Here is a 10,942-nt window from a genome sequence, read left to right as displayed (position 1 = left end):
GGCACGAACCCGTGTCCCCTGCATCGGCAGGCGGACTCTCAACCACTTCGCCACCAGGGAAGCCCCCAAATGCATCTTTGATTTGAGATCATTAGGAACAACATGTAAACTCACATCTTAAAGAAGATCTCTTATCTCAGAGTGTCTCTGATATTTGATTTTCCTGCCCCACTCTGCTGAAGGAAGACACAGAGAACCCTAGGGGGAAACCTGGGCTGAAGTGACCTTGGAGAGAGATGGTGACTGTGGGATTCCCAGCTGGCCCTGCTGTCAGGGTGTAGGAGGGCCTCGCGGGGCCTTGCAGAAGCCTGGCTCAAGTAGTTCCTTCTCTTCCCTCATCCTTCCCCAGATACGATGGAGCCAACCGGCTTCTCCAGCCTGGATCTGAGTGAAGAAGACTCTGATGACTCTTCTGTGACCCTGGACCTGTCCCAGCTCTCCATGCTGCCGCACCTGGCTGACCTGGTCAGTTACAGTATCCAGAAGGTCATTGGCTTTGCCAAGATGATCCCAGGGTTCAGGTGAGGAGCTTCTGGGACATCCAGGGAACAGAGTCAGAATCCTAGACTGAGCCTGAAGAAGGCTCGGAAATTACCAATCTACTGCTTCCCAAAGTACAGCCTCAGGCCCTACCCCAGACCTCCTGAGTCAGAATCTCTGGGCAAGGCCCAGGAATCTGTATTTAAGAAGTGCAGCCCATCCAGCATTACTCGGCAGGCCAGCACGGAGAGCCATCCATCCCTTATACTTTCTATGTGATGGAACAGGAACCCAGTGAGGTCCAATGGCCAACACCAGGATTTCTAGTGTTGGAGCCCACGTGTCAGAGCCGGGTTAAGAACTCTTAGTTCACTGCTGTGTCCACTCCAGCTGCCTTGGATCTATTCCTCATATTATCCTTTTCAATTAAACCTACAGTAATCCTGCACACCCAATTCTGAAACCAGGATGAAGTGATAGAGAGGAAAAAGGGTTGGGCTAGTGATGTAATTTAGGAATCCTAGAGGGAGACGCACTTGTACATATAACCTGGGCATCTTTCACCCAATTTACCCTTCACTCAAGGCTGTTTCCTAATCAGACTGAGATCTTTTTTGCCAAAGTAGGTAAGTATAAGGAGTTCTACTGGAGTAAAGACCCTCCCTTATGGATTCATTCATACAAATTTCATTCATTCATTCAAATGTTCTATTGTTTTGGTAATAATGCTATCTATAATACTTATATTTAAATGGTCATACAGTGTTAACTATTCTTAAAAGTACATAAAAGTTGACGCTTTTACTAGATATGTTGGGAGGCAGTTATATCTATATTTGTGTATATCAATAGCTTCATTCTTTCTAAAAGTTCATTTGGAACACTGTCACCAAAGAGGTATACATTGTGGTCAAGAAATAAGTGAATAAACTTCTCTGGTGGTCCAGTGGTTAAGGATCTACCTTCCACTGCAGGCGGAATCCCTGGTGGGGGAACTAAGATCCCGCGTGCCACGTGGCGTGACCAAAAAAAAAGAAAGAAATTAATTAATATCGAGCAATACTCCATCATTTCAAGTAGTAGCAATTGTTGCAGCTCTAGCAGAAGGGGTAGAATGCTTCCTCAATACTGATGCTTGGATTCAGCGCTAGAATACTGGGAGATGGAAAATGACTGGACGTTGGCCAGCTCTGGATGGAAGCTAACACGAGGTGCCGTTTATGGTTTGGTGAATCTCTGGTGCGTAGGGAAGCCATCAGCTACTGTCTAAATTGCTGCATTGCCAGCTAAGTGATGGTAATTCACACAGCTAAACCCAGCGCATCCCAGTTTGTTTCTGTCCTGAGACAACCTGCTCTGTGTTATTTTATGCTTCACACCAATTCAAATAGCAGGGATTCACCAATGTTCTTTCCTGGAATTAATGTGAAAATTATAAAGGAGAGAAACCATCAAATGGTGTTGAGACACTCTTACTGTATTGCACGTTTTGGTTACATCAAAAAGAATAAAGGCCACTCTGCAGGCAGAACGGGTGTCACCTGTGAGGTCAGCATCGCACTGGGCCTGGGATTTACCCTCCAGAGTCTTTCCTTGGAACTGATGGCAACATTGCGCTTAGTACAAGTTCCAGCTCCCTCCCCCACTCTTCTCTTTACTGTTTGCAAACTGCATGTGTTCCCAAAGTCTTGTTTTGTGCAAACAGCTAGAGAAAAAACACTTCAAGGTGTTGACGGATACACTGTGGCGGGTGGCTCTCGTCCTAATTCCAGGAGGAGCAGCCCTCACCTACGCAGTCCCCAAACCTTGCCCAGTGGGGAGCTGGACCAGAGGGCACCCGAAGCCCTGTCCAGATGCTAAGGTTTGGTGGCTAGGATTGCCCACGGGGGAAAACCGTCCTAAAAAGAAAGTGACCCATTTAACCGGATTACCCCAACGCAGCCCCCTCCACTAAGTGACCTGAGCCCCCGTTTTTCTCTTGGCCCCCATCCCTTCCCTTCGCCACATATACCCTCGCACAAAATAGCACCACCTGCCCCTCAATTCCTCTCCCCAAGGATGAGCTGAAGTCTACCCCCTTCCTTCCCTTTCAAGCCTCATTCTCCAGAGTTCCCTGGTCTAGCCCTGCAGTCCTGGCCGAAGTGAGGTATATATGAGCAGGTATTGGAGCCGCCCAGCTATGGAGGCAAAATCAATTAAATCGATCCTAAACACACTCGGGTTAACTTTTCTGGCTTCAGCATGTCTTGAGAAGACCCAAAGTGGGATGTTTTCCAACAGAAATGGAGCAGGCTTCAGCAAGAGCTCTGTGGGGCCTTTTACGTGGATGCCCCCTGGGAATGGGTGGAGCTGATGCTGCACCTGACGGGGGCCAGAGCCCAGGCTTCCACAGGACCCAGGCGGGGCCAGCCCAACAGTTCTCTGGTTCTGCCGGTTCCTGCACCTAGAGGTTCTGTTTTTCCAAGAAGTGAGAGAACAGTGGCTGCGTCCCTGGTGGCTTTGATCTTGCTGCCTGGAGGCGGGGGTGGAGGGTGTGGGGAGGGCAGGATGAGACGTCTGTGTGGGTGAGTGGAGGGGAGAGTACAGGACAAGATTCCAGTGTGGGCGGGACTGGATGGGCTGTGCTGGGTGTGGACTGCCCTGTGGTGTGGCCTTGGCCCTGCCCCTGGCTCCCACCTCTTCTCCCTCAGCCTCTCGGTCTGCACCCCACAAATCCCCCTCCTTCAGCCCTGCAAAAGAAATGCATGGAGGAAGTGGTGTCAGGGGCAGAGACTCCATGGCCAGGCACCGTCTTGGATCCGAGAACCAAGGACCACAGGTTTCACTGCCCAGAGGGGCGCATGAGGGACCAGGCCCCAGCCCCAGAGGGCTAAATGCCTTCAACCTCACTGCCATTTCCATCCCCAGGGGCTCCTTCCTGGGTCACAGGCCTGGGGTCATAGTGCTTCCCTCCTCCTATGCCCTTTCCTCTATATTCACTTATTCATCTGTCCAACAATCAGCTTGCTTATTACATAAACTGTGAGGGATAAAAGGTGACTAGGACACAGTCCCTGGCCTCCAGAGGTACAGCGTCTGATGGAAGAGATAGACATGTGAATAGCCATAGTGAAGAGATAAGGGCGCCAAGAGGTACCGAGGGAAGGCAGATGGGGAGAGGCTGGACCCTGCCTAGCAGGGTGGGGAAGACGAGACATCCCCAGAGCACCTCACAGGTGCCCAGAAGTGGCCACAGGTGTGGAAACTGATCAGGGTGTAAATATTACTCAGGTCCAGGGAGGAGGCCCAGAGCCGGAGCTGGTGCCCATCACAGCAGGAACGAGGTCTCTTACTGAGTTCCCCTTTATCTCCACCGCTACCACCACCCACTACCATTTCCAGTTCTGGCTGTGAGCTGCACTTAGAAAGTCCCTGTATTTCCAGGCTGTGGGTGGTAATTTGAGGTCATTCTAGGTTTGCTTTCATAGAAGTAGTATGTCTGGATCACAGCAGGCAGTGATCCCGCTGAAATCTCTCTAGCCAGGCACCCATAGGATGTTTGTTCACTTCTGGCCATCCATTTTGAGTGGGCCATTGAACAAAAGGTTATATACAAAGATGTTCCTCATGGAATTCCTTATAACAGCAAAACTTAGAAGCAACCAAAGTGCCCAAAAATAGGTGGGTGGGAGACTGTATTTTCCAGAGATTTGATAATGAACTTGTTTTACTCGTATAATCAATTAAAACCCAAATGAGGGTGGTGTTAGTTTTTATTCTTTCAGTGTGGATTGAGCACCCAGAAAAAGGTGACAGGTTGATGAGACATCTAGATGCCATGGCATCAGGGCTGTTTATTCCAGAGAAAAGGCAAGGAGGGACATGGTGGCTTTCCTTAAATGGTTAAAGGGATGTCCCACGGCTGATGGAGAAGTCTGGTTCTGTGTTCCTTGAGAGGACAGAACTACAAGCAATGGATGAGTGTGTGATCACGTGGCTTAGAGCCCAAGAGAAGAGGCTATTAACCCAAAAACCAAGCACCTCATGGCTGTATCCAGAGGCCAGAAGCTCCCTGGCACTGGGGGAGTCCTGCAGAGGCTGTGTGAGAGCCGTCTATCAGAAACACTGAGGAAGGAATTGGACCACATAGCCTCTAAGTGGGGCCTTCCAACCCTAGCACTTTGTGATTTTCCTTCAGTGCAGGCCCTTTGGCGGTCATCTAATCATGCAAGCCCTTTTACGCCTCCTCATACATCACCTGTTGATACAGGACTCTCATCAGTTAATATCCGTTTCCCACCTTTTTACTCTCCAAAGTGCAGCCACAGGGGATGACAGCCCATCGACAGGATATCCAGGAGGAAATCCACAGAAAGAGAAAGGGAGGAAAAAGAGGAAGCAATTTGATCTGTGGGTCCTGCCTTTTCCTTGTCATTGTTCAGACAAGCCCAGCTCGTGACTCAGAACAGTGGAACTATTCATGAGCCTCTTGACTCATCAATACGTAGCTGTTGACCCTCTCTTCATGCTCAGGGCTCAATGAACGGTGCGAGGGCAACAGTAAAGTCATTAAGAGCTGGTGCTGGCCCTCAGGTAGCTTACGATGAAGAGCCAGAGACAAGTATCTAAAGGACAGAGGCAAAGAAGGGGAAAGGGCAAACTAGGATTACAGGCAACGTGCAGCAGGTCAGAAAGGAATGGCTCTAATTCTATGAAGAGAATCGAAGGGTGGAGGGATCCAATGGAGACCTCACTGGATTCAGGACCAGAAAGGTGGGGTGGAGCAGAAGATGGGCGCTCTAAGCTGGAGCTGTCCCACGTTCAAAGGCATGGTGGCATGAGAATGCCTAGCATCTGAATGTGGAGTAGCCCGATGTTGTTAGAATGGAGGGTTGGTGGAGTCTGTGATGGGAACGGGGGCTGGAAAGACAGGTTGTAGCCAAGTGACGGCGTATGGGCTTGATCCTGGGGCATTTGATAGTCAGTGGGGATTTCTGAGCGCAGGAGTGACACGTCCCTGTAGCAGTAGTAAGAAAGGTGAACGAGAGACTTGACTCCAGGAGTCCAGTAAGAGGCAACTGAAAAAGATGCTGGACCTCTGAATCAGAGCAGCCCAGTGGGAGTGGGAGTCCAGAGATGTCCTGGAGACAGAGTTGACTTCACTACCGGAAGGACTGAAGGGCAGGAAGAGGGAGAGGGAAAGAAAGCATGGGAGCCACTGGGGATGGCTCTGGCCATGCTTTTGCAGACGACCATATTCATGCCATAGCCCTGGGAGCTTCTCCAGGCTCTATCTTCCTAACCCTAGAAGAGCCATGGCTGCTCCAACCTTGGAGACCCTGGAAAGTCACTGGGTTTTCCGTGTCTTAGTAGCTGAGCTCCATCAGTTGGCATTTGGTCACAGCTTTGAGTTGTTCTCAAGTCGTTCTCCCTCAAGAAACAGCCTTGTTCTTTCCAACCAGGCTGCAAGCTCCTCGAGGGAGGACCCAGGGCACATGCTGGTCACCTGGCAGGTGTATACCTGTCAAAGCACTGCACTGGTTCACATGAACCAGTAACCTGACCTCCCCCCCGCCGCCCCCTCCCTGGCAGAGACCTCACCCCTGAGGACCAGATCGTGCTGCTGAAGTCGAGTGCCATTGAGGTCATCATGCTGCGCTCCAACCAGTCCTTCACCATGGACGACATGTCCTGGACCTGCGGCAGCCCGGACTACAAGTACCAAGTCAGTGATGTAACCAAAGGTGCGGCTGGGCTCTGCCTCCTCCTGCCCCGGCTCCACCCCTCCCGGGGTCATGGGCCCCACCAGGCACATCAGAGGGAGTGCGGCAGCACCAGGGAGAGAAGGGTGAGGGTCAGGCCGGAGGCGGGGTGGGGTGGGTGCCCACAGCAGCTGGCCGTTCTCTCTCATAGCCGGACACAGCCTGGAGCTGATCGAGCCCCTCATCAAGTTCCAGGTGGGGCTGAAGAAGCTGAACTTGCATGAGGAGGAACACGTGCTGCTCATGGCCATCTGCATTGTCTCCCCAGGTACCTAGCAGTGTGGGGAGCAGGAAGGAGGAAGTCCCGCTGGGGGCCAGCAGGGAGGATTGGAGGGAGAAGTGAGCACAAGGAGAGACCAACAGGGAACCACCCACTTTGCAGGGTCCGCCCAGCCGGTGTGCTGTGTGTATGTTGACGGTTCCCTCACTACCCTTGGCCTTGCCCTAGCAAGACCATTGGTGATTCATGGGTGGAATTCTGAGGAACCAAATAGATGGGGCGTCTCAGGCTACAGACAGTACTCAAGCTCTGCTCTTGTGTGAACTGGACTGACCTCTGCTGATACTTGAGGTCCCCTGGGGATGGGGCACAAAAGCCTGGGGCCTGATAGGAGGTTCTGCTGGCCTGACAGACAGTTTAGCTGCCTGATTTTGGAGGCAGGGTGCTGTGATCCTTGAGCTCTTCTTCCTGTTTGGGGTGGGAGGAGGGAGAGAAGCCGAGGAGGGAGGTCTTGTGGTTCTGGGGATGCTGGATTCCTGATGAGGCCTCCACTGGGACTGTGTTCAGAGAACAAGCCAGTGGCCTTTCTCCAGGGATGCTTTCCTGGGCTGGGGGCCCAAGGAAAGGACATGGGCGCCCCTCCTCCTGGCCAGTGAGCATTCACTCATTCATTTGTTCATGCATTCACTCAGCAATGATTTACTGGGCTTCGGGCAGGAACCAGGCACTATGCTGGGCATAGGGACTCAGCGGCAACCAGGACACAGACTTCTCTCCCAGGAAGTGTAGAAAGAGACATGAAACAAACACTTTATTTTAAAAATAAAGAAGTACACGCTACATGATGCTACAGAGGGTATAGCAGAAAGTGGGAACCTGATGTCATCTGGGGCATGGAGGTACGGGGTCATCAGGGATCGCCTTCTTGAGGAACGTCCTTTAAGCTGTTACCTGAAGGGTCAGCAGAGTCAGGCAAAGGTAAGGGAGCCGAGTTCTGGGCAGAAGGAAGACAAATGTGAAGGCTGGAGTGCAGAGAGCATGGCTCATCGGGGTCCTGATGAAAGATGGAGCACAGAGACAGAAGGAGAGAGAATAGGTGGGGACAGGCCCAGATGGCCCGCAGACGGACCTGAGACTTGATCCTAAATGCCACGGGAAGTGGCCGAGGGGCTGGGGAGGACTGTGGTGTCACAGGTCAGCAGCCGTCCAGGAGTGACCTGGGAGGATGCTGAGGCTGGGGGTCTGTCTGTGTGGGCGGGGGGGAGGCCGAACGGTGAGGCAGCTGTGGCTCAGAGCTCCTCGCCCGCCCCTCTGCCCACAGACCGTCCCGGGGTGCAGGACGCTGCGCTGGTCGAGGCCATCCAGGACCGCCTGTCCAACACGCTGCAGACCTACATCCGCTGCTGCCACCCACCCCCAGGCAGCCACCTGCTCTACGCCAAGATGATCCAGAAGCTAGCGGACCTGCGTAGCCTGAACGAGGAACACTCCAAGCAGTATCGCTGCCTCTCCTTCCAGCCCGAGTGCAGCATGAAGCTCACGCCCCTCGTGCTCGAGGTGTTTGGCAGCGAGATCTCCTGAGGAGGGCAGCCTGCCCTGGCGCCTGGGCGGGGCTGCCTCTCTGGGGCCGGAGGCTGCCCAGCTCTCCCCACTCCTGGAGTTCAGCCCCTCCTCTCCCACTTCCCCTCCCTGCCCAGCCCATCCTCCCTGCTGCCCAACCTAACACCAGGTCCCCCTTACCTGCAGGCCACGGGCTGCCCCCAGTGCCTCGAGACCTCAGTCATGAGGAATTGCTCTTTATTTGACAAAGAATCTTGAATGGGGGCAGAGGGCAGAGGCTGAAGGTGGGCCCGTGCCAGGGGATACCCCCTCCCACACTACAGAAGTGGCGGCTGGCTGGTGCCGAGGGAACAGGCAGGCGGGAGAGACGCAGCCATTCCTCAGGGACAGAGATACCCTCACCTCTACCCAGCTCCAGGCCCACACGCCCAGAGCCTGGTGGGATCACCCTTCCTTCGCCCCACCCACGATAAACACTGACTCGTGACCCACACCTCATCCTGCTGCCGCTCTGTCCTGGGCAGTGTGCCGCGATGGGGCCTTCTCCCTCTGCCTTCCTACCCTGGCCTGCCCAGGACACTCACTGCCAAGGAAGACCAAAACCAAGGTGACTAAGGTCACAGCCTCCCCTCATCCACCTCTGCTGGCCAAAGGACATTTGCCTAACCCCACGGTGCCCACCTTCTTCCCATCGCCATGGTAACATTCTCCTCCGGAAGTAGCTGTGATAAGATGGGCTTTCTCCCCATGGCGGGGGCCACTGGCCCAGAACCCGTGTGCTGAGAGGCCAAGGAGGAAAGAGAGCAGGGCCCAGGCAGTGAGGGGACAGGCAAACCCAGCCTGAACGTAAGAGTAGCCGATGGAGGCCACACCCGTCCTGCCGCCAAGCCCACAGCTCCTCAGCCTGGAGCTGAGGGCTTGGCCGAGGCGGGGGCTCTCCCTCCAGCAATCCACATGGCAGGACTGAATGGCCCCCAGGCTTCAGAGGATCGTGGGCACCATCCTCATCCTCACCCTGCCAGTGCCTTACCTCCCACCCCAGAGAGAGAACCGGCCGCAGGCTCCAGGGGCCTCGCGCAGCGGCCGAGGGCGCTGAAGGGGCCTGATCCTGGGATGGCCAAGGTTGGTGACCCAGAGGCCATCCCACTGTCTGAGCCCCCCAGCAGCCTGGAGAAGCAGGTGCTGCTCTGCTTACCAGCGGGGCCTCATCTTTCCCACCTGGCAGGGTGGGATGGGGGAGAGGAATTTCCAGACCCCCAAAAGCCCAAGCCCTCCCTGCCCACCTAGTTCTGCTTCTAACACTGCTGTCCCCCGAAGGCAGTGCTTCAGCACCCCGGGTGGGGGGACAGCGGGTTGGCCTGGTGGCTGGTCAGTGAGGGCACTTGGGGGGAGTCGGGCGGGGTACTTCCTTATTCCCACCCCCCACCCTGACGTCAAAAGGGACCTGTGAGGCAGGGCGGGGTAGGGGCACCGAACCTCAAACTCCCCGTATGCAGAGCAGCTCAGCAGGTGGGCACTCACAGCCCGTGTACCCGGTTGGGCTTCTCTGGGGCATGGGTGACAGGCATGCTGGAGCAGAGCAGAGAGGGCTCCTCCAGGATCGACAGAGGGTCCTTCAGATCATACTCGAGTTTGGGGAGTTCAGCCGCGCTTGCTTTCTCGGCCAGGAGGAGGTGGTGTCCGCAGGATGCCCCTCTGCCTGCGTCCGCTGTTCCCTGAAGACCCCGGCAGCAAACCAGCTTACCTCCACGACAGCCGCCAGTGTCTGCTGGCCAGTGTTTCTTCATCTGACAGCCACCGTCCCTATTGCGGAACCGTCCTTAGACTCAGTGTGATGTCTGTTAGATGGGGGTTGTCTTCAGACTCCATCTGGTACCACATTCTAATATAGCGGGTAGTAGGCGCCACTGATGAAGCGATATTTATGGGTGATGACGTGCGTTGTGAAAATTCTACACGTTAATTACTGTTGTTGTTATTTTACAAATTAGGGAGAGGCCCCTGGGATTTGATTTTAGCTGCAGAACACATTGGTCCAGTTGTCAAGTCAGTGGTAGAAAGGGCTTGAAAATCTCTGACCCAGTTCAATCCCCTTGTTAAAGAAAACTGACGCTGAGAAGGTGCGACTCACCCAAGCTCGTGTAACTAGTTCAAAGCAGCCCCAGGACTGGACCCGGACTTTGGACTTAGGGTCCAGTGCTGTTTTCACTACATCACGCTTGAGCTCAGACTCCATGTCCCATGCCCCTTGTGGCTGACCTCATCCCTGGGGGAAGCCCTGGGTTTTAGACAGAGCATGTCCAGATCCCAGATCCCTGCCTTGCTTCCCTGGGTTGTCACCCCACTGACCCATCAGGAGGAGGAGAAGGGACACCTCAGCCTGTGTCTCAATGTGAATCACACCCCGGCCCCAGTGTGGCCTTGGCCGGATGGGGTCTCTGCCGCAGCTCGGTGCAATGCTGTTGCCTTATCAATAAAGTGCATCTGTCTTTGTACTGTCTTCACCCTCCCGGCGCTCCCCTGGACCTGCCTTCCCCAGGGAACATGACAGGATCCCCTGAGAACGCCAGTTCCTCAGCCCTGGGGCCCGTGACAGCTCAGTCTAGTCCCAGAGGGAAGTCCAGCAGCTGGGAAGATGAGAAGAAGTGAGGCTCCCTGGGGCTGAGTTGGGAGACAATGTTATCATCTTTTCTGTTTTAGAATGAGAGAATGTGAAGGTAGACATTCATACATCTCAACCTTTTTAACCTATATTATTGGAAAGCTAGGAAAGTCTGCACCAAAAATACCCAATAAACGAGATTCTGGGAGATAGGAAAACCCTTCTCTGGCCGACTGGAAGGAGTGGGAGAATCTGGATGAGGCCAACAGGGAAGCTTGGAACGTACAATAGATCTGTATAAATCTGGGAATAAAGCAGCAAAGAAAGCTTTGAAGAGGG

At 54.0% G+C, this 10,942-nt stretch overlaps 1 protein-coding gene across 7 annotated transcripts in view; it reads left to right on the top strand.

The window, feature by feature from the left end:
• The window catches only part of VDR (vitamin D receptor), a 59,151-nt gene extending 48,650 nt beyond the window's left edge, over window positions 1–10,501 (top strand). For all 7 annotated transcript variants that reach the window (XM_027106057.1, XM_027106059.1, XM_027106060.1 and 4 more), the window contains 4 exons: window positions 350–521; window positions 6,052–6,203; window positions 6,373–6,489; window positions 7,763–10,501. In XM_027106057.1, the coding sequence (XP_026961858.1) occupies window positions 350–521; window positions 6,052–6,203; window positions 6,373–6,489; window positions 7,763–8,022 (701 nt within the window). In that variant the 3' untranslated portion in view covers window positions 8,023–10,501. The remainder of the gene's footprint in view (window positions 1–349; window positions 522–6,051; window positions 6,204–6,372; window positions 6,490–7,762) is intronic.
• The last annotated feature ends 441 nt before the right edge of the window (window positions 10,502–10,942 follow it).

The sequence above is a fragment of the Aethalodelphis obliquidens genome, unplaced genomic scaffold, assembly GCF_003676395.1.
Source record: "Aethalodelphis obliquidens isolate GAN/ISIS:26980383/991018 unplaced genomic scaffold, ASM367639v1 scaffold8, whole genome shotgun sequence".
In the NCBI taxonomy this organism is placed as follows: Eukaryota; Metazoa; Chordata; class Mammalia; order Artiodactyla; family Delphinidae; genus Aethalodelphis; species Aethalodelphis obliquidens.
This window is presented reverse-complemented; position numbering and strand designations above follow the sequence as displayed.